The sequence below is a fragment of the Annulohypoxylon maeteangense genome (genome assembly GCF_022496945.1).
Source record: "Annulohypoxylon maeteangense strain CBS 123835 unplaced genomic scaffold GGS22scaffold_5, whole genome shotgun sequence".
Taxonomy (NCBI): Eukaryota; Fungi; Ascomycota; class Sordariomycetes; order Xylariales; family Hypoxylaceae; genus Annulohypoxylon; species Annulohypoxylon maeteangense.
The window spans coordinates 803,949-826,828 of NW_025953252.1; the positions used below are offsets into that span (position 1 = coordinate 803,949).

At 49.4% G+C, this 22,880-nt stretch overlaps 7 protein-coding genes and 1 non-coding gene across 8 annotated transcripts; 5 read left to right on the forward strand and 3 right to left on the reverse strand.

Moving 5' to 3' along the window:
• Window positions 1-1,409: 1,409 nt before the first annotated feature.
• GGS22DRAFT_158392 (uncharacterized protein) lies at window positions 1,410-4,381 on the forward strand. The gene has a single exon (XM_047960634.1). It carries the CDS (start codon window positions 1,672-1,674, stop codon window positions 3,694-3,696), a length of 2,025 nt encoding a protein of 674 aa, XP_047820502.1. The 5' UTR covers window positions 1,410-1,671; the 3' UTR covers window positions 3,697-4,381.
• Window positions 4,382-6,310: 1,929 nt separating this feature from the next.
• GGS22DRAFT_116323 (Deuterolysin metalloprotease family-domain-containing protein) lies at window positions 6,311-8,451 on the forward strand. Its single transcript, XM_047958101.1, has 4 exons — window positions 6,311-6,539; window positions 6,590-6,811; window positions 6,935-7,020; window positions 7,079-8,451. Exons 2-4 carry the CDS (start codon window positions 6,672-6,674, stop codon window positions 7,906-7,908), a joined length of 1,056 nt encoding a protein of 351 aa, XP_047820503.1. The 5' UTR covers window positions 6,311-6,539; window positions 6,590-6,671; the 3' UTR covers window positions 7,909-8,451.
• A 533-nt stretch (window positions 8,452-8,984) lies between these two features.
• GGS22DRAFT_186743 (uncharacterized protein) lies at window positions 8,985-9,855 on the forward strand (the record flags this gene model as incomplete). The annotated part of the gene is made up of 2 exons (XM_047964493.1): window positions 8,985-9,005; window positions 9,061-9,855. 2 exons carry the CDS (start codon window positions 8,985-8,987, stop codon window positions 9,853-9,855), a joined length of 816 nt encoding a protein of 271 aa, XP_047820504.1.
• A 684-nt stretch (window positions 9,856-10,539) lies between these two features.
• Window positions 10,540-12,742, forward strand: GGS22DRAFT_116325 (uncharacterized protein). Its single transcript, XM_047958102.1, has one exon. It carries the CDS (start codon window positions 10,681-10,683, stop codon window positions 12,469-12,471), a length of 1,791 nt encoding a protein of 596 aa, XP_047820505.1. The 5' UTR covers window positions 10,540-10,680; the 3' UTR covers window positions 12,472-12,742.
• Window positions 12,743-12,994: 252 nt separating this feature from the next.
• On the reverse strand, window positions 12,995-18,442 carry GGS22DRAFT_178785 (glycoside hydrolase family 31 protein; the record flags this gene model as incomplete). Its single annotated transcript, XM_047963605.1, has 5 exons — window positions 12,995-13,375; window positions 13,519-14,608; window positions 15,771-16,786; window positions 16,844-18,361; window positions 18,407-18,442. 5 exons carry the CDS (start codon window positions 18,440-18,442, stop codon window positions 12,995-12,997), a joined length of 4,041 nt encoding a protein of 1,346 aa, XP_047820506.1.
• On the reverse strand, window positions 15,013-15,083 carry GGS22DRAFT_t47. The gene has a single exon. It is a non-coding gene; the product is annotated as a tRNA-Gly (tRNA).
• Window positions 18,443-20,260: 1,818 nt separating the features above from the next.
• On the reverse strand, window positions 20,261-21,632 carry GGS22DRAFT_158415 (uncharacterized protein). The gene has a single exon (XM_047960635.1). The coding sequence runs from the start codon at window positions 21,458-21,460 to the stop codon at window positions 20,501-20,503; it is 960 nt and encodes a 319-aa protein (XP_047820507.1). The 5' UTR covers window positions 21,461-21,632; the 3' UTR covers window positions 20,261-20,500.
• Window positions 21,633-22,006: 374 nt separating this feature from the next.
• On the forward strand, window positions 22,007-22,675 carry GGS22DRAFT_158419 (uncharacterized protein). Its single transcript, XM_047960636.1, has one exon. The coding sequence runs from the start codon at window positions 22,133-22,135 to the stop codon at window positions 22,517-22,519; it is 387 nt and encodes a 128-aa protein (XP_047820508.1). The 5' UTR covers window positions 22,007-22,132; the 3' UTR covers window positions 22,520-22,675.
• Window positions 22,676-22,880: the final 205 nt, after the last annotated feature.

The window sequence follows — 22,880 nt, forward strand, 5'->3', positions numbered from 1 at the left end:
ATTTAAGGTTTTGCCAAGGCTTGGCAACGCGCTAGAGAAGATTTGAGCCAATCAAGTGCGCCGAAATCTCTTATCAATTACTTATCAGTTACTTACGTAATATTGCGTAATTACAGGGGGGGTTTTATGAGTAATAGGCAAAGTTTGAGCGTAATAATGTCCTTCGGACGGACAATTGTAATTATACCAACGACGAGGGGCTCTTGCATGGTTTTCAATCCATATTACAATTTTGCCGTTTATTTTTGGTGCCTGGTCATCGCGACAATAGGATGTGAAATGCACACTTGACGCGTCTCCGCCATCAGACGTATTCGTTTTGTTTACGTATGCCTAGAATGGGTTGTGGGGTCAAGTATCCGTGCTTACAGCGTAGGTGCTGATAATGGATATCACGTGCTGACAGGGGTAGTATATGCTGGATATCCACTAGTGAATTTCTAGAGCCCTTACAGCATTGGCCCCCTTGACCTTGATCTTGGACAAGTCATAAGCTGTACCGAATGCCCAACATTTTTGAGTGGATATCAATGACCATGTTGCTCCAATAAATAGTTTTCAAGGTCATGTCTGCCTGGGTGGTTTTGAGATACACTATGTGAGAAATGAAGATCTCCAAGGTAACCCGTGGAATGGTTCAATTCGTGAGTTGGCGCACCAAGTTACGATGGTATATTGAGTCTGAGAAATGGCATGACAATTCATCCAATTGTAGAAGCATTCACCAGTATATCAACGTCTAACTCGGGTTGCTATATCGTTGCATATGAATTAATGCATTATGCATTCTTAACCTAAGGATCTAAAGTTCCGGTATATCTTGCCGCAAATCCGAGATCACTTGTCAATTCAAAGTTTAAGTTATCCATATCAACAACATTAAACAATAAGGTCCAGAGGCTATCTCGGCAGGTATGTATAGAATTAGGTGGTCGGACATTGAGGCTCCCAACACGTTTTCAAACGTCACTTGACTTCCATGTGACTTACATGCTGAGTTTAGAGTAAACAACGGTACGAACGTTGGATCGCGTATTATCACGAATCTGAATCGAAGTCTTCGTAACAGATCGGAAATAAATCGATTGAATTACACCTTAATATTACGTAGAGCTTCATTCTCATTACACATATATATACATATATAGGTATTTATATATATGCAGATAAATGAGATTAACTTTGATCTAATACAAGTCGTTGTTCCTTCCTACTCCTTTCACTAATAAGACCTCTGAACATCGATTAAACTCGGAAATTCAGGTAACGGCTACTGTTACCCCTGCTGTTACTGACGCTGTTATCGTTATCAGAGGTTGCGACCTGACCCGATCACCCGTTACCGAAACTTCCGAGATCCCAACCCCGGCCAACTCGTCTGGACCAAGCCTAAACCGAATCCAATCCAAGCCAAGCCCAGGCTGACAATACAACAATACAGTCAAAGAAAGCTACTTTTCACTGTATGTCGTAGCCTAGGCCCAGGAATAGAGGGGGATCTACACCACACGATACTGCAACACCGATACCGACGTCGACCCGACCGACGACCCGACCGACGACTCGCAGGACTCGCATAATCGTATCATGGCCAGCCTCATATAGCTTCCATTGCCCATTTGCACAATCTCTTCAAATTGTGCTTTTTGTCCGGAGTCCTGCCATCTCATCATGGCTTCTCAAGACCAATCCTTCAATTCCAATAATCCCTTTAGGCGGAAGCTGGGCACACCTACGATCTCTACCGAGAACCCCGCTGCGATACCTGCGACCAGTTTCGACGGACATTTCGATTCTATTCCACGAGTGCCATTCACCAGCTTCAAGTCAGACCAACCAAATAATGATAGGCGGGAGAGGGAGGATAATGAGGAAGTGGTACCAGCACCGCCAAAGCCGAAAAAGGTTGTGAAAAGAGTTCGGGTCCAATCACCACCTCCGTCTTCGCCTGAAGATGCAGTACCTGTAGCCCGATTTCCACCCATAAGCGATGACGAGGACGAGGACGACAACGAAGATGACGACGATGATAGTAATAGTAGTGATTCAGAAGACCATGATGAACATATTGGTCGATACAAAACCGTTTCGTTCCCCGCCCGGGATAATGATAGCGTTAGCACCGAGCATACCCAAACAGGGCCACCACCAAATCCATTTTCCAAAACGTTGCAGGACTTAGAACAGACGGGGCAAGACCAAGATACCAGTATATTTGCAGCTGGTGCCACGGCAAAAGGAGCCCTCGATGTAGACTCATTCAAGAGATTGCTATTAACTGGCTATGCGAATATCCCGGGACCATCATCTACGTCGGCATCCGGTACGGGAGGGAATTCCGGGCTCTCAACAAATTTGCACGCATCCCTGCATGATGGCGCGAGTAATACGGATGCTAGTTCCGTATCCCGTCAATCCATCTTTGATGCTATATCAGATACACCTCGAACATCACATGAAATCTCCGAGCCGGAAGATCCTGAGGAACGAAGAAGTATTCTTCCTACCTCACCCCTTTCGTCTATGACGTCCTCTTCTACGAGGAAGAAGCCACCACCTCCTAGCTCGAGGCATGGCAAGCTTATAAAAATTGAGTTGGGAGCAGATGCGGATTCTCGTACTACGAAAACCTCTACCGCTCCTATATCTATCAGCACCACCTCTCTTCCCTCTATTGCTCCACCCCGTAAATCTAATCTCCAGCCCATAACCGCACCATCACAATCTCCTTTATCAACAGATGTGAATAAACCGCTTCCTCTAACCCCTTTCCGCCCTTCCGTGGAAGAGGCCGTCGATTCTCCTTTCGACCGTGAAGCTATAGGCAAAGGCCCCGAGCCTTTCGCTGACATACAATCAAACCCTCGACCTCCAACACCCCCTGTTGTCACACGGAATCGCTCCGCATCTAACGGTAGCACGCAGACTCGCAAGCCAGCAGCACCTCCGCCACGCCGGCACGGAAGGAGCGATAGTAGAGCACCTTCCATCCATACTGGCAACCAGGATGACGACACCCCTCCGAGGTCATCCTTGGACTCGAATCGCTCGCGGACTGACAGCATACGCACAAGCACCATAAACGCACCCGCACCACCACCGCCCCGTCGACCAAATCACGCCAGGCAAGGGAGTTCATTCACAAGTCCGAGCCAAGCAAGTTTTACTCCAATACCAGCACTAGGACCGGGTATTGGCGAAAGCCTACGGAGTCCGACGGGATCGGGATTTGGCCCCACGAGCAGTACCGGGCCGATAGAAGACCCAGGTGCGGCTAGTCTGGCCACAATCACCACATCTAAAGACGGTCAACCCAAACTCTCTCCGCCACCTCCACCCCCTACCAGGTCGGCGAGTACCAGACGTCCACCCAGCGTCCGGAGTATGGACGCGGGTAACGGACTTGGCACCGGCACAACGAGGCGCGTGAGCAAGGAGAAAGAGGGAGTCGCGATACCACCCCCGCCTCCACCCCCGCCCAGACAACGCGGCAGCAGTCGCGCTAGCGTGGAAACGCCCGCCCCGCCTGCCACGGACGGAGTAAGGAATCCAAGCGGTAAAGCGGGACAGGGACCTACCGCTGCTGCTCAACCCGAAGGTGACGTCAAGCAAGGAGCAGAAATCCTGGCCGACATCGATGCGTTGCAGAGAGAGGTCGACGCCCTGATGGGACGTGTTGGGAAGACCGGGAATTAGCGGGCGTATGTTGATATGGTCTAAGCTCGAACCTTCAAACCCGGATGCTGTCGAATAATACATCAGGACACAACTTGGTCGAAGTAGGGATTAACATTTGGGTCGGAGGGGAGATGAGTATAAGTATAAGTATGAATATCCGTACATATCACACGAGATATCCGGCAGTACGAGGGCGAACCGAACGCGCTTGCAATTGGGGCTGGGCATGAGATACGAAATACGCGTCACGTGGGACCGTGATATGCGAGACTTGTTTGTATAGTAGGTAGGGAATTGGTAATGCGGATGGGGTTTGGGTGAGGGGCTACATATACATATGTATGCATGTCGATGAGTACGAGTACGAGTGCTTTGGTTACTGGTCTGGTTAGGTTAGGTTAGGTGTAGGTAGTGACGCGCAGCGTACAGCGTTTTGGGAAATCGAATTGGTTGAGAATGAAGTGGTGTTTGTTCAGATGTGAGGTGAGGGTAAAATGGGTATTGAACATATTCTTTCTGGGGATGCTTCAAAGGAAGCCCTGCCGAGGTACATGAAGAAGACCTTGGAATGTTCATGATTGGTTTTTAGTTGTATTGATTCTGATTTGAGCAGCTTGTTGATACAATTTGTCTAAGTCAGTATATAACACCTACGACATGTCCCATGGACTACCTATCAAATAATTGAGTCAATTGCGAACAACTCGGATTGAGTGGTTTACGCTGTTCGTGGCTAGGTATGGGGTGCTCGTATATGGTTGACATGTTGCTGTATTGAAACAGTTTCTGTCCACCAAGGTCCTCATTTTATGAGAATATTTATATATAACGCATAGAATCTACAAGAACCTTATTGATTCCTATTTCTTTCTTCTTAGTTATATGAAATTCACTCGGGTACGAAGCTGAGAGGATCACCGTTTCCACGTGTCCAGTTTAATAGACTGAGATGTGATTTCTAAGCTTTTTCCTTTATTCCTCTTATTATAGTCGGCCTTGCGCGGCAATCGGCGGTTAGCTATCTACCTTGCTTCCTCCCCTTGAACATAACTCCGATGAATTATAGTTCCCAATTGTAGTAGGTGCTATTACTCACTTACGAGGCAATTGGATATCGGCATCTCGTACATTTCCAACTTCTCACATATCCATCCTATAGCCGGCCTGCAATAGGCGCTGAAACGGGAAGTCATACTGGTATGGACATCCAAAGTGTATCGGCGGAGAGTGGGCTGCCTCTCGACTGATCTGTCATAGTATGACCTTCCAAATGGTCCACTATTCTGCCGAAGTTCCGGAGTCGAAATAAGCCATCCGATTGAACATAGACGATAAAGGGGGGCGATGCCGAGCGCAGATCTGAAAGATGAGGCGTTCTTGTACCTGCCGATCGAGGATGTTGGTCGATTGGCTCTGTATCGCACGTGTTACTACGACCGGACCTTCTAGAAAACGAAGCCAATTGCTCATCCTACATCATTCTGCAAGATGTATATGAAATCACCCGAATTAAGGCGGTTGCCCAGAAAGCTTGAATGGCTTGTCTGCCTTGTCAACGGCAGCTATTATGGGGAATATGAGAGCGGAAAAGCTAGTCGAAATAAGTAGGTGGTAGCACCGACCGACGTTGTATCGAACATGAGGCTCGAGCTTAGAGCCGGTCCTTGAATGGAACCGGGATCTGAAATGCCCTACGGCTCCCGAACCCCAAACAAGAGTTTATTAGGAACTTCCCCGCCGCCCCAACGATTCGTTTCGATTCCAAGCTTCTCAAGCCAAGACAATGAGCCAAGAAACCCGATGGCCAAATAAGAAGGTCCGCATACGAGATGGTAACAAGACACGGAAATCTGACAGATTGATATATTTCAACTATATTGTGGCGAATCTTGACGAGATTGGGAAGGTATCGTATGTATGCGTTGAAAACGAAACTCGATATCTATAGGACGTGGAGATTATCAAAGTTGGTCAGTCGCATGACATCGAACTGCTACTTACCTGGCTCCTCGATTTGCAATTTGCAATTCAGTTTGTCGAAGATCCGGCCACCTCCAGAAGGGGTTGGAAAGCTGATAAGCATATTAATCGCCAAGACTATCAACACTCCAGATCCCTGCATTCTTATTTTCAGATTTACTAATGCGCAGGGATCGATCATACCCAAGATCGCGACCTTAATGCCCCCTCGCTGCCGGGTAAAATGCTCTGAATTTTTCCGGATCATGAGGGCCTCGTTACTCGCCGTGTTCTCGAGTCGTTCGATGCGCCTGCGAGAGGGTTGTCGACGCGTCTTTGTGAGAGGTCATAATCGTCGTTAATAGGCAGCAAATATGACAGCCGATTCCGAGAATCCGCTACTCCGCTACGCACTCTGGCGAAATGGCCGCGGCTAAGGTTACGAGGAGAAACAAGATATGAGCTGGAATTGCTATCTTGTCCTCCCATCGGGGCCTCTGATTGCTCTCCTTCCAAAGTTGGCAAAAAACATGCTATCGCCGATGCGTCACCTATTCTCCCCGGGAGTGTTCCTTGCAGACTCGCTTCTGTGACATGCTATTAGTCTGCCGTGTTGACGTACCTTTCTCTGAATTAGGATCTTAATTATTGGTTAGAATTGATCGCGTCGACTACCGGACACGGGGTACCTTTCAGTACCGGGTTGCTGTAGCTGGGACGGGTCAAACCGCCGCTGAGAGTGGGATCCATCTGCTTGGCGCCTTAATTCCAATGTTTGCGAGTGCATGACATTGGCCTACCATGTTTGCAACTTCCTGATCGTGTCTAGATAGAACTGTTCTGGAAATATGCCTCGGTCAGGAGAGTAGAGGATCGCTGTCGCGTAAAATAGTACCGAAGCCGTAAGTCCACCGGCTATAAAGAGATTTCGTCCGCTCATTTTAGTTGTAAGAAATCTCGTCATCACCAGCACGCAGCTCGCAAGATCCATAGCTACAGTTAGTTCGACGCAAGTCTCGCAGCCTTCCTTCACAATGAAGTTCACCGCCGGTGTCTCCCTCTTTGCCGCTGTGGCCAGCGCTATCTCGGTCGACCTGACCAAGCGCGACACCCCTCTCGATGTTAAGCTCGAGATGGTTGGCAACACTGCCGTCAAGGCCAGCATTACCAACACGTACGTATAATTATTTTTGGCAGGCCACCCACCACACACGTCATATATAGTCATGAAAAATACCCATTCTTGTCCTGGAATTTGGATGGACTTCAAGGATCAATGTTGACGATGAGTCTCTAGTGGTGCTTCTGACCTGAAGATCTTCAAGACGGGCACTTTCCTCGACGAGAACGCCCCCACCGAGAAGGTTGCTGTCTACCAAGGTGGTAAGTCTTTCTGAGATGCGCCCAATGTCAAGCAATGTGAATAACCGAGATATATTAGGCAACAAGGTCCAGTTCGATGGTGTCAAGCTCCGTGTTATGACCACCGGACTCGGCGAGGAGGCTTTTCAAACCATCGCAGCTGGTGAAACCGTCGAAGCTACCTTCGACGTCGGCCAGGTCTACGACCTCAGCGCCGGCGGTAACTACGACGTCGTGTCCCTTGGCGCCATGTCCTTCGCCGAGGCCAACACCACCGAAATTTCCGGCGTGGTCCCTGTATCCGGCAGCACCGTTAGCGCCCAGATCGACGGTGCCGCAGCCAAGGAGGTTCGCCGCCGCTTCCACGCCAAGCGCATTGACGTGCAGTCGGACTGCACAGGCACTAAGCTCAGCCAAACCAACACGGCTATCAGCAACTGCCGTGCTTTGGCCTCCGCTGCCGCGACCGCGGCCTCATCTGGCTCCGCCACCAAGGTGACCGAGTACTTCAAGTCGAGCACAAGCTCCGTGCGCAGCACCGTTGCTAGCGTCTTCCAGAGGGTAGCCAGCGAGTGCGGCAGCACCTCCTCCGGCGTTTCCGACCTGTACTGCTCCGACGTGTACGGTGCCTGCTCATCCGGTGTTCTGGCCTACACCCTGCCCTCGCAATCGTACATGGTTAACTGCAACCTGTACTACACCGCGCTTTCGCCCATCACCAGCACCTGCCACGGCCAGGACCAGGCCACCACCACCCTGCACGAGTCTACCCACTTGACCCAAATCAAGGGAACCGATGACTACGGCACCTACGGATACAGCGGTGTTCGTGGCCTCAGCGCGTCCCAGAACCTGAACCACGCCGACACCTACGCTCTCTTCGCTAACGCCATCTACGTCGGTTGCTAAGCGCGTCGATCACTGCCACTGCACTCTCTTTGTTTCAGCTTCGGATGAAGGATGAAGAGGGGAAGATACGAGCCGAGGTGTCTTGCTTTGCGATGGAACGCTAGTGCCTGTGCCGCAATAGAAAAAAGGGGGGGTTAAAGTTAGGAATATTGGAGCAACAGAAAGAGCAGGAGCCTAAAAAACAGGAGGAGAAAGCTTCTTGTTCCCCTTGCTTGATCCCTCCTTTTAAAATAAGCTCAGCACAAGACAATTCGTTGTTTCATCCTGCCTACCACTTTCCTTCGATCTTCATCTGACGGTGGGACAAAGCCCGCAAGAAGGCGGGGAGGGGAGAGTCGTTAGGCGACAAAGCGGGATTCACGTGTCATTTTCATGATTGTGTATTGTGTAATTGAATGTTTAGCGTTATGTGTTAGAATATGGATATCAAAAAATGAATGTCTTTTACGTGGTATGACAATACCTGCCTAGTATGACAAGGAACAAGGCGATTGTCGATTGTTTGTCAATTTGTACGATTTATTCAATCATTTGCTTTGCTGTTCAAATGCTCGCAATATGTCTCCCTAGGTACACGTTAGTAAGTGATGCGCTTCAAAAGATACACGTGTCCCAGTGTATTAGAGTAACCAACGTAACCACCACTGTCAACATTGGAACCACCACACATCACCTCACAAACCACCAGATCCGATTATCTCTGCCACCTTTGGCTGGCCATTGCGCAGCTTCGAGAATTTTCTACGTCCTCCAGGAGGATAGCTCTTTCCTTTTGTTTACTATTTTTACAAATTTAAGGTTCGACCAGTTAGAGATTCTCGTTTGACCCGCGCGAACTGGTGGTTTGCTACTTCTCCTTTTTTTTTTCCTGATTCCTTTTTTAATCCGAACCTCGTATCAACTTTCCGCAAGTTCCGTGCCGAGCATTGCACTGCCTCGCACCACAACGTTTACAAACATCGTACCTATTACACATGCGTCCCAGGCACTTACATATAAAACCCCAAAACAAGGATTACGATCGCCAAATTGAGGTTGCAAGAAATACCCTGAGACAGATATGTCCAGACGATCCAATGGAGGATTTGCGTAATGCGGTATGATGAACGAACTTACTGGACGATTGATTTGATTACTGATGTATTTCCATAGAAAGATACGGTCGCTCTCTTCGCAGACCACATCGATGAATTACGAGTAAAAACCGATCGGCCAAAGAGTGCCGAGCTTCTCCGCACCATCTCGTCATCCTCAGTCCAGCGCCATGGATCCAACAATTCGTCATCGGACGGATCATTCCGCAAGGGAAGTTCGTCGAAATGGAAGAACCGCAGCGTAGGCAAGGAGTGGGCAGGATCGAAGCCGGGCAGCATTTGGACGACGATCAACAGCGAGCTCGAGGATGTGGCGAAGCAGTTTCCGGGTCTATCAGTTGCGGCCTTTAACGAATTCATTGGCTCCCGCGAGATTCTAGAGCTAGGGGCCGACTTTGTTCGCATTTACCACGCGCGCGGGATCGCAGCCGAGAAGCCGTATTGGGCGGCCGAGGACCTGTTCTTCGACCTGCAGGCAGTGAAGCAGGGAGACGCACCGGCGTCAAGATGGACGCAAGCCCGTTCCGAGCGAAGGGCCGAGTGGGATCTCGCGGACCATCTCACGCGCTTCGTGCTGATGGCCGATAGCTTCCGCAGACGGTCGATCGAGCGCGAGGATTGGGGCGTCTGGGCCGGGGATTTCGTCACAAATGTCCGCTTCTACCTGCGCGTGCTAAGATGCTTCATCAAGAGGGACGCGAAGCAGAGAGAGGAACGTCGGGATGCGATACGCAATCAGAATCAGAACCAGACTCGGAGCCAAAAGTCGGAGGGTTTGGAGAAAAAGAATTCCGGCGGCTCTCGTGGTAGCAGGTTCTCTCTCGGTAGCAGAGGAGGATCAAACAAGAGTTAGGAAGGGAATGAAATTGACAAGAAAATCTCTGGGTGGGGTAAAGGCGTTAATGTCTCGCCCGATAGGGGCTCTGAAAGCATCATGGTTGAGGAACGCAACTGGGCATTTGGCTTGGCGTTGTTATGAGAAAGGCGTCTGGTTTTAGCTCATGGATTGATACCCAGCATAATAATGCTACAGACTACGAATTTATTTTGTTATGCATCGGGCTAGATTAGTGATGATGAGTGTGCTCGTGGTTGTAGGTGTACTTAGCGACTTTCAGCTTTGATAACGCGTCTTTGATTTGGAGATACGCAATTGTGAGCGCCGGGTCTATTATGAAATAGGTACGTACTTATCGATTTAGGAAATGGGATCACGAATTTAAAAGAAATCTTACATATCGAAGATTTTACTTTTGAAATGTACTGTATGAGATGATTTGAGGATTTGGGTTCAAAATAAAAGGGAATGTTCATGGAAGAGGGACCGTGCGAATAAAACTTCATAGCCCAATTTTGCCTTCCAATTTACTACGTGAGCACCGTGTTCCTGCCCGATGCGCACGTAGTTGTCTTAGATGGTAAGCCACACCCATGGATTAATTTAGCGTTTGCGGTCATGCCTACCCTGGTACATTACTACCTTGCCAATCTTGCCTTCTTAATCTATCGCATTCTAATCGTCAACTTACAACTTAAACGCTTCTAATTCAGATATTCATCGGCCTTCCCTTTTCAGCGTATCCGATAGACCGTTGGATATCTGATATCTAATTCTTATGAATTTTGACTCTCTAAGCACTTAATCTCACATCTTTACCTGATAGGACTAAGCGCGATTATGTCGGACGAATCCGATATCGAGAATCGCGTCGCGTCTGAAGAAGATGGCAGCCTTGATGAAATTGACTCCGAAGAATCTGGTTCGGAAGATGAGGCGAATGGGTTTCTAGATATAGAAGCCTCCGAATCTGATGGCGAATCCGACAATGGAGATAACGAAGATGGCATACTTGTGGATGATGATGATGAACCACTTGAGTTCCATAAGTTCATGCAATTACCTCCTGAGCTTCGCGCACGCATCTGGGACTTTTTTGATCCGGATTCGAAAGAAAAGGCGCGAGTGCTCAAGGTCGTCATACCAAACTACACGCATACGGTACCTGTCATTTGGGAAAGCGAATTTCTCGAAGAGCAGACGGCACCCTCCAGGGCGATGTTAGCTACACATCACGAGAGCCGTGAGATAGCTTTGAGATTAAACCCTGACGTGTTTTATCTTCGCAGTGGGGGTTACAGTATTCCATTCAACAGGGAGAGAGACATCATTCTTCTCCAAACCGATCCTTACAACCGAAATAACCACGACATACGGGATATCCTTCAAAGCCTTGGAAATCCTAGATTCGTTGCTTTAGAGGCCAATTTCCCTTTATGTGAAGATGAAGAAGAAGCATTAATTTATGGGTATGAAGGAGGCCCGACAAACATACTCCGCTGTATCGATGAATATGAACTTCCAGCGCAGATGATGCAGTGGTGTGTATCTGATATCGCCAACACATACCTCGTCCAGCTAAAGGAGGATTTTGCGGGTATACCCCATTATACGGATACTATGTACTGCTGGCCTGATTTCAAAACATCTCGAGAGCTTCTCGTGGAACATAATATTTTGGGATCTGACACTGAGCGCCAAGGGCTTGAGTGGTGGCCTATGATCGAGTTCCAGAATCTGATGCGCTTTTCTAAACTGCAAACCGCAGTAGCGACCGAGGGCGAGTGGCGCGATAAATGGGACTCATCATCAGTCGAATCGGAAGACGAGACGGAGGACGAGTACGAAAGCGAGGGAATAGACGATGCGACCATCGACGACGATGAAGATTCGAGCGAGGATGAAGACGGCTTGATTGTGGTACAGTCTAACTCCGACTCTGAAGATGACGCTGCGTCTACCTTCGATGGGTTTTCCCCACTGCAAATCGCGATTTCAGAACAAAATGGCGAGGGAATAGAAGTCGGCAATTTCTCTAGCCTTGAGCCTGAATCCCCTGTCCCCGGGACCTCTGCCGATCTTCATGCCCATGGGTTAGATCATGATTCGGAACAAGCACTCTCTGATGAAGAACCTGTTCAAAAGACTACTCGACGTAAACGGCGTATCATATCTTCGGATGATGAACATGACGATGAAGATGAGCCTAATGAAGAGGTTAAGTTTCCATCGCGACCTATTAAGCGCTCTCGGGTTGTCCTCTCCGACAGCGAAGACGAGGATGAAGAGAATGAAGATACGAAGCATGACCAGAAAGTGGTTGATGGATCCGAAGATGGCGAAGACTCCGAAGAGCAGGAGTCTGATGAGTCCGATGATGAAGAACCTGAGCCTGTAAAGGCGAAGCCAATGTCTTTATTTGAAAAGTTAAGGCAATTTCGCGACGAGATTCCAGTCTCGCCAGATTCGGGTGCTGGTTCCGATGCCGGTTCCGACGCTGATGCATTGATGGACAACGAAGACTTCGACGAAGGCAGTGAGTCTAGATTTTTGGACGGCGAAGCCGATGAAGATGACATTCTGGATGATGGTGAGGGAGAATCACAGGATGAGGGCGATGATGAATGGTGATGCGTGGAAGATATTGTGCCGCTATTCGGACTGAATGATAGTGATAATATTCCCTACCACAGCTTCTGATCTAGTTGTATTCTATTTCGAAGCACCTAAGTTACGCTATTTGGGGTTTACTGAATGAGCTTACGCCGAGGCTTGGGCTCTAATGGGATTTCGCTCTGAATTGGCGACTCTTTGCTATCGTTGCTCACAATGTGGAAATAACGAGAAACGCGTTGTACTTAATGGAAGAATAGGTATTCGTTAATGATGACTTTAGTGGACACCACGTCGCCTGGCTTATTTAATGATAGCGGAAGATGCACCCGCAAGGAGCCCGCATATCTTCACTAGAACGAAATCATTTGGTCCTAAGCAGTGATACCTAATTTACAATTCAACTGCATTATCACAAACCACGGCGAAGATTAGTCATACTACGCCTACCTGTCAAACTAATAAGTCAGAAGGAAGCGCAATGGGTTGTTAGTTCGAGCCGATGATATCGAGAGCGACGGCCGCAGCCAAGATTAAAATTTCATTCGAATTTACTGCGACTACTCCGCGGCCTGTCTTCATCATCTTCATGTCTGCCCTCGGTCACCACCATACCAGCTCTTCTGCCAATAGTCGTATGATCGAGGAGCACCCAGAGCGCAAACACAAGCGCGGTAGCGGGTAGCGTGAATGCCCAGTAGATCCAAAAGTTGGGCTGTATGATGGAGCCGTCGGCATGCCAATCGAGCGAGGGCACCGAGAACAGGGCCGCGAAGAAAGTGGCGGGTAGAAATGCCATCGTCATGATAGCCACGGTCTTCATGCTCGAGCTGTCGCGCTTAGACGCCTCGGCTATCTTACGGCTGGCGTCTGCGAGCTCTGCGTGTATGGCCGAGTCTTCATGCGTTAGGAGCGCGAAGAGCTTTTGCGGTGGAACCCGGGGTTCTCGTTAGCGCTTAGGTATTATGACATTTTAAAGGTATAAGGGGACGGAAAGGATTCATGAGGGAAAGTGAATAGGAGGAAGGTGATATTGAATGTACACTTGTTGTCATGGGACCTTACCACCGTCGATAGCCGTTCGGCCCTCTCTTTCAGATATTTTAAATACTCCTGTGAAGCATGCATTCTTTTCCTCAGCAGCGGAACCGCCTCGACTAGTTTCCTCGTGCTTTCCTCATTTACAACTGTCTCCTTAGAATTTATTTCAAGCACCGCGTTTTCAACAATAAAAACCAAAATCCCTTCTACAAGCCGGAAATGCCGTTGCTTATTCGCAATATGATTTAGAACTTCGCCGACCTCCTTTATTGACACCGTCAAAGACTCCATTCCAATCCGCTCCTCAATGCTGCTCGAGTGTGTACTATACCCTGTCTGCCGCTCGATGAGCCGGACTACGTGCGCGCGATATGTGATCTCGCCGTCGAAGGTACAGCAGACGCTCAGCGCGGCCACGTACGCAAGGAGCGAGGATGAACACACGTGCGACTGGTGCCGCCGGAGAATGTTCACGAACCAACCTGCCGGCGCGCTTTGGTTGGTGATGCCATGCTGTTGCCGAAGGATCCACAGCGCATGCGTGTGTTGGTTCCGTCGATCGAACGTCCACATCAGTACGAAGTTTGATGTACCGATATAATATGTATCGATATCTGCTGCTTCCACTTTACTTTCTTTCTCCTCCCCCTCTTCCCAGTCTGGAGAGAAAAAGGGTTCCGACGGGGGGAAGTGGTGGAACCCGTCGTACTCGCTACGCAACAGCCACAACGCTGCTGGGTTCAATCCCATAGAATCGACGAGACTGAGGAAGACGTCCTTGGTCACCCACAGAGAGGAAGAGAAGCTAGACCATGACTCCAACCTGCTATCGATCACGACTAGCTTAAGGGAAGCTACCGGTGGCACAGGTCTTGTACCCTGATAAACGCCACTGTCATTCCTAAGTCGAGCCTTGAAGAAACTCGGCAGACTGTCAAGTTTCATATCTTTCTCGATATATGTCGTCGGTGAGCCGGGTGATGCGTAAATAGCAATGGCCCGGTGCTTGGGATCGGGTCCAAGCGAGGCGTCGCCGTACCTCTGAAAGACCTCGAAGTTCTCCCGCGACAGCTGAGCGAATTCGTCCATGATTGGGGCAGTGCAAACTTGGAGACTTCATCCACCTCTGCAGATAGGGAATATCATAGCTTATTAAACACTCATTGGGTTCTAGATTCCAGGATATTAAATTGTGTATCATGAGCATACCTAGGTAGCTGTCAAAGATGCTGGAGGCAATCTACAATTGCCAAATCACATCATAAATGCTATTTAGATCGAAGGATCATATGCAACAGGGTAAAACTTCAGCTGCGACACGCCGAATATCCCTGCCCCATGGCCTAGACCCAGTAGAGTTGTAGTCATCGCCGCTACTATGTCCCAATTAGGAGGCCTTCCCTAAGTTCCCTTTAGGTAGCATAAATCGAAATATTAAGGCGACAACAAAGGAAAAAAGAAAAAGAGGTAACTGAGATACACTTGACAAATCTAGGAAGAGAAAATCGCAAAAATGAATGCATCAGCCGCGAATCGAACGCGGGGCCCATCGATGGCAACGATGGATTTTACCACTAAACCACTGATGCTTCTTATGCTTATAATGAAGCTCTACAATAGCTTACTATATAGCTCGTCAGTCAATTCGGCAATTGATTGGCTGGTGGGGTTGCGGATGGAATCACGGTCGGCGATTTGATCTCCACCTATAAACACTATATTTTACCGCTAAATCCCCTGTAACAATAGGGGACTTAGCGCTGTTCAGCACATTCAACCTTTGGAAGTGGCAACAACAACGGCTGTAGGTCCTGATTCTATGTAGGATCTAATAAGTAAAAACCATATCATTCAACTTACTAAAGCGCTTTAACCCAAGCGACCTTGCAGTCTATAATCGTACCAAATATATCACAAATATGATTAAAGGCTTTGTTGTAAGCTGTTGCTGAAGAGGCCCTGGGTCTACAAGGAACACTCGTTATTTGGATCGGGTTAGGCTTTCCACTATAAATATGCGCTATACGCCTTATAAAATCAAGCGCCTCTAGGGCTATCATCAAAGTAACCTTAGGCGCGTTTTTGGGGAGTGGGGGTCGCGTAGCGTAGGACTGGGGTACTAAACAGCTCACTATCATTCCTATCAAGACGCGACCGCGACATCGCGACAACCTTGGAACTCAACCAACAAAAAGAGACCGTCTATTTATTTCCGCGTAGCAACAATATACAGATTGCCATCCCTACCTACCAACCCATCTATTCCCCACCCTCACTTAACCTCAACCTTAACCTTCCAAACCCTCCTCCCCCTATCATCGCGATCCAAATCCTTATACACATCCTTCCCATCCTCACCCTTAACCCCGCGTTCCTCTCCAACAGGAAGCACAACCGTGATATCATCCTTAAGCCACAACGGCTCCCACCCACCCTCCTTCCTCACCTCCACCTTAACCCGGATCTCAGCCCCCGACACCCCGTACTTCACAGTAACCTCCACAGCCTCGGCCTTGTCAACGGGACTCTGCCCATCGTCCTCGAGCCACGAATAGCTAAACCATTTCACCTCCGTGCTCACGGGACCCTTCCTCTGCCCGAACTCCCGCGGCCAATGCGGGTACGTCTCCAGCGGGGGCGGGAAGATCTCGACCCCGCGAGTGTCGTCCTTAGCTAGGTTCGGGAACTCCGGGTCGTCTGCACCGACGCTGGTCGTGGGCTTGGGCTTGCCGGTCGGCACGGCGGAGCCGATGCGCGCGAGAACCGGGATCGACGTGTGCCAGGTCGACGAGATATCGTGCCAGGCGCCGGCCTTCAGGTACTGGTATGGCGCGTACAGGTTCAGGAAGCCGGGGTCGCTGCCGCTTGCGTCTGGGAGGTACACTTTTGCGGTCTCGACGCCGGGCTCGTAGACCCCGGAGATGAGGAGAGAGTCGCCGAACCAGTATTGGGTGTCGCCTTTCATGATCTCCTTCGTCCATACTGTCGGGTCTGATTCGTAGCCCCAGCCTGTCCAGCGTTGGGGTGGGATGGCCTCGCGGTGGGACTTGAGGATGAGGGAGTAGGTGTATGGCACTAGTTCGTATCGGCGGTCTATGGTCTTTCGGATCACGGGTGCTACAGACGGATACTGCCACGGCTCGATGACCTCTCCGATGAGGTTGTCGTCGGGATTGGTCTTGTAGCAGTTGATGGTGAATCGTGGTGAGTGGACGCCGAGTTGGATCCAACGGACCAGAAGCTCCGGCGTTGGCTGGGGTCCCTCGAAGCCACCGATGTCATGGCCGTAGCACTGTATGAGTGAGATTGGGAGCCTTTATATGCGGAAAGGACTGGATTTGGTACTTACCTGAATCAAGGAGAAACCTGCGTTCAACGCCAATGAATTCGCGCCTTTCATTCCTTCCCAGCTGGTCACATTATCACCGCTCCAGGAGCTGGCGCAGTATCTCATAGTACCCGCCGTTGCGCTGCGAGTGAGGATGAAGGGCCGAACTCCCGGTTCAACTTCAATCGTCGCGTCATGAGAACTCTTTCCGTTGAGTTCGGTATTCAGCGCTCTACCCCAGAGGCCGATATTTTTGCGGGTTTCGCCTTCTGGTATAGTGACGGTCTCGAGCGCACATTGCCAATTGTCGTCGGGAGTGTTGTACTCGTTGTTATCATTCCACATAGCATCAATTCCAACCTCTTTAAGATCCTTGACTCCCTTATACCACCAGTTGTATCCTGCTTTAGAGGTGAAATCGAGATGGCTACCTTCACCACTCTCTCCTCCACCGGCACTCCATAGTCGTGCGACCGCGGCGTTGCCGGTCTTTGCATCTTTGAAGAAAGCACCTGACGCCACAAGTTCCTTGTACGCGGGATGGCTTGCTAGGACATATGGTTTGACGTTTGCCAACAGACGGACGCCGTGCTTATGCGCCTCGCGAGTGAACGCCCGCGGATCCGGGAAACGATGTCGGTTCCAAGTAAAGACATTTCGGGTCTTAGGTTCGACTTCAGCTACGGTGTAACCCGAGCTCATCTGGAAAGCGGAGCACGGCATACCGTGCTTTTCAGAGTTCTTGAAGAAATTGAGAACGTTTTCACCTCCCGGCGGATCATCTGTCATGCTGTACATCATTCCGCCGCCGATATAACCCATCATATACCGAGGCGCGAGTATCGGAAAACCTACTAGCTCGGCGTAAGATCTCACGACGTCACCTACTGTCTTTCCGACAATGAGATACTCCTCGAGTCCGCCGTGAGCATGTCGGTACACCTTAAAGTGACCCCACATGCCGTCAAGTTCGGACCCAACATTCCAGATCCCTCGAGCATGGGAAGTCGAGAAGATTCCGATGCAACCCGTAGGAGTGGCGTTGATCAAAAACGGAACGTGTTTATACAGCGGGTCGGTTCGGTAAGCATCGTATCCAAAGGTGTCACTGGCCGTTATGCTGAATCCACGGCCGCTAAGGTCCATCGGCGCGGCCTTCTCTCCGAGACCAACATGCAAGGTATCTTGCTTATACTTCGTATAATGCGCAATACCCGTGCCATCGAGGGCATATGACCGATATTCCAAGTCTCGATGAAGCGGCTTCTCCTGGCCGTCTAAATAAATGCTGACGACAGGTGCACTTGTCCACTCGACAGTGGCTTTGACATTCCCGACTTTGATCGTCTGAGAATTTCCATCCTTGTCGAGGCTGACTTCGGGAGTGGTGCTCCCAAAGGCTGGTTCCGGGCGCTTGGCGCTGGGATGCAGGGACACCGGGTGTGTAGCGGTGGTAAATGTGGTGCGAAATAAGTTCGGACGCAAAGCCTCGAAGCCGAAATGGAATTTCTCATCATCACTTCTGCCAGCGGCAGTGAGCTTTAGAGAAGGTGTTGAGCTGCTCTCATTTTGAGCATCTAGCACATAGTGCTTTGGCACATGTTCGTACTGCTGATACATTTTCCTTTTAGGTCAGACAATGTTATAAGTAAGAGGTAAAATAGGCAAAACGTTCTCCGGAAGGTAATTTTATATTGGCCATAGGACCTCCGCCTAGGAAATGATGACCGAGGTATAAGTCGAAAATTCTGGGAGACGTTAAAGTAAGGGAGCAAGATCGTAACTGCGAAGTCTCGAATGCGTTTATTATGAGCGACCGATCGAACTTTGTGCAAACACGGACAACATCATATTAATATCCCTAGCATCGGCATGAAAACTCTCGGGGAAGCCTGAGTTGCGATGACCGAGGAATGCTCCTTGATGACCTCTATGCGGAGCAATCGGAGCGGGGACGGAGACCATCCCGCGGGATGGGCCGATCATAGGACACCTATAACTCCATTGGAACTGTAATTTGGAGAACGGTGGACGACGCTCTCTAGGCGTTTCCTCCACATGACTGTTCATGCAGACGGTCATACTCCAAACACTCTAAGAGTGCGTCTTGTGGGTCTTGTTGTATAGATCAAGGCATTCAATGATGTCTTTACTAAGCAGAGCCGATCGTCAAGATATCATAGGCTGCTAATTGGACCTATTTGGAGGCTGTTAGGTATCTAGCTAACCCAATTATGAACGCATATTAACCACGTTGGCTATCCTCGGGCTGAGATAGACCGGTAGGACTGGTTCAAGGTTCGTCAATCACCGTTGGCCCGGGGCCGGATGTTGCGAGTAGAACCACTTAGTGTGGCATCAATTTCCAGGCACACGCGTCGGCTTTGGCTTAGACTCTATGCAACTAAATACATTATTAGGCCTACATGGTCCGACATAGGAGTAAACAAGAATCTTGAAGGAATAAACAAGGTAACCAGGAGAATGAAGGCCTAGCGGGTTGATAATCGCAGCTACCTTTACGTACTAGGGTTCTCGTATACTCGTATTGGTGGGTGTTGAGTACGAGCTGTTGGTATGATGTGGATGGACGCCCGATGCCATGCTAAGCAAGATCTCAGCAAATCCCCAGACCCCATGGGACAGCGTCGTGTGGAGGTGGGTTTACCCAATATAATCGGTCCCGCTGAACACCTTAGAATTTGCGATCTTCGCGAGAATTGGCTAATAAAATCAGACGCGGGGATCCCCATTTTATGGATGCTGATGATTAGGTTTAGATTCAATGAATGGGAAGGAGAAATCGTGTGCTATGGAGTCAATATACAGAGTCTCCTTGCATTAGGGGAAAGCTAACGTAAGTCGGCTCTAATGTTCGGTACTGGAATTCGTACAGTATGAAGTCTGAATCGCAGGACTGTACCCGGCACATACCTAGTAGCTTCCCGAACACTAGTTGTGCGTGCCCCGGCACCTGCACCGATACGGCTCCGTATTATCTTCCTTCTTATGTAATTTCACACGGGGCAAGACCGATCCGATTTCTGTACTTGCTGCCCGGATTTCATGTGGGCTAATAACTAGACGAGCACAAGTGAAGAAATACTAAACCGTCTCGACATGTCAGTCAAAGCCCGCGCCCGCGTTAGAAGGTTGCCCTGTCGTCATGACAGATCTAGAAAGTGTTGTTCGGTACCTAGTAAAGACAATTTGCCTGGCTACCTGGCTGATGGTAAATCTGTTCTTAAATCAAAGATGCACAGATCACGAACCTGATTAAAATGCCTTCGCAGCGAACCACCCAATGATGATCTCTGTTGGTGGTAATGGATCATAGGCTCGTTTAGGTGTTGGTAGGTACCTATCATAGTGCCTTTATCGGCCTAAGCCGAGCTAACTAATCGCATTTATATCCATGGATTACTTAAATCAACCGCTGTCAGGTTCTCGATTTTCGCCTAATAGGTACAGCAAGTAGGTACTCGGTCTCACTAAATTCATGCACTGATGTGGTGAAATGAGACAATGTTTCAGGGCATTTATCTACCTGGAATCTCCCTAGATACCGCCCTAGACCCCCAAGAAAAACTGATCGAACAGTGCATACGACAGCATATAACATCTAACAAAAAAGGTACACAAGGGCCAACCGCTAATCCTCCAGCCATCCTACTCAACTTAACCAAACGCGTGGCAGAAGTTAACATCCTCATAGTTAAGACCAAAATTGCTTCGCTCCGGGATAATCTCAAAATGGACAGTGTAATCCGGCCCAACATTCGCTTTTCCAAAGTAGCTGCTGTACTCGTGGTGCTGGTTGACGCGGTTCTCCCAGTCCTGCCCGACGTTCTGGCCTAGGACCTGCAGATCGGCTTCTGCGACCTTGCGCGGCGGATCGACGGCCTTGACGAAGTTGTACGAGACCTTGATTCCGGGCCCGGCTGTGCGCTCGGCTAGTGTGCGGCTGGATTTGGGCGAGATGAAGGTGGCCCTGGATACGCCGGTGCCGTCGTCGCGGATGCTTAGTATGTGGTCCATGGCGATGTCTGAGCCGGGCGCGCGCACGCCTAGGATGTCGAGGGTGTGACCGTCCGCGGAGTCGCGGGTTGTTAGGGGTGCTGTGGAGATGCTATCGAACTCAACACCGCGCGCCCGCAAAGCCGACTCCATCTGCCCAACAAGTAATTCGCCCCTCTTGGCAGTCCCTTCAATGGCGCCGGTGAGGCCCTGGCCCTGTGCACCGAGACGAAGGCCACCGTTTAGGTAAAGCATGACGCCGGCGAAACTCACGAACACGACTGAGCCGACTCCAGCTCCTAGTCCCGTGCATCCTATCGACGGGTTCTCTTTCTCGTGCTGCGTCGCGGCATTACAGAATCCCCAGGCGCCGACGCTGCCGGCACTGCTGAAGATAGATGCACCGGCGAATGCTATTTTCCACTGTGCGGGTAGATGTCCGTAGAAGTCTTGGATGGCCGGTAGAGGGTTGGGGATTGAGCAGGTGCCGTCTTGTCGCTCTGAAAGGACGGTGCTGAAATTTTCGAGACCGACGTCTTTGGGGAGAACTTGAGGGTCTATTGGTTTGGCTGCTGACTGGCCTAAGAGAGATAGAAGGTAGATGATATTCGCTTGCTTCATGTTGAAAGATATGTCTTGAAGATGCTGGTTTTGTGAACGTAGAGCTCGCTGATGGTTGCTTTGAGAAATAGATATCAGTCATGTCGGACTGGCCTATTATTATATAAATTTGCAGCTGTATGCCTTCCTCGATGTTTCGAAAGTCCTTCTAAAGCCATCGCCATGGCGTCTGATGTTAATCCGAAGATCTCTATCATTTCGTTATGTCATAAGATCGAATTTGATCGATGGGATGAAAATAATTTCTAAGAAAAGAAAGGTAATACCCTGCGATATGTGCCGTAGTGGCAGTGGTACGCTAAATCGGGCTTTGTGCCTTGAACGACAGCTGTAAGGTCCGCCCTGACGATGCGCCAAGCTAGACCTGGGCAGATTTATGCAGTTGGTTATAATGCAGATTGGCTAAGCAGAGCTGCGCCGTTCAGGTCTAGCCCTAAGGTGCTTACTCCCAGCTGGATACCCACCCTGAGCTGGGTAACTGGCATGTTTCATAGGGGAGATCTACAAGATCACCAGCTGAGTGGCAATGCAACTTAAAACCAACAACAAAAAACGAATCCTTCAGCTTCACCTGTGCCGCATATAATAATCCACACCTCTGCAGCCCCCAGACTTCTTTGCTTATACTCAATTCAGTTCTCCCAGATCCAAAACCATCCAATACTACACCACATGGCTTCCGATCACCCAAACATGGATATCAAAAAATCTCGAACAGATCCCAAGCTTCCCTCTCCCAGCAACCCTCATGCCCGCCGATCCCGGGTTTTTCGCAAAGCTTACATCGGCGCATCCATGGGAGCAGTCTTAGCCTACGCCATTTTCGTCGTCTTGTACATTACTCGGAATTCTCCATTACCATTCTGGAACGCAGCTCCATCGTTACCAACACTCATTACTCTTGGGAGCGTGGTCTTCCTAGGATTCCTGTGCCCTATCTTCTTTACGCGCGATGGATACAATCTGGTGTGGATGTACTTTTGTTGTCGGCAGTTGGGCTTGATGTCTACGGAGGAGTATAAAGCACATCTGGAGGGATATCTGAAGGAGCGCCCCTAGTGTTAAGGGGGCTGGAGGTGTTAACTTCATGGAAGTCCCTGTATTGTCTCGTTAGTTGTACATTGGAGGATTTCTGATTGGATTCTGTCGTTCTTTATGGTCATAACTCAAGTTAGAAACTGTCTTATCTTTGATCTGCGGGTTGTAAAAATGGAATTTCTATGTTAAACCACCGATGAAGTATGTTCTGCACATACCAGCTCATTACATAATGAAACTCCCATGCGATGGTAAAAATTTCTATATACTTAGGTAATCTAGTAGATACAAACGGAGTCGGTAGTGGAGATTCGTATCTGAAGGATCTAGATAATATGCCGTACCTGCTTGCCAACGCTTAATCGGCATCCAGTACCAAGGG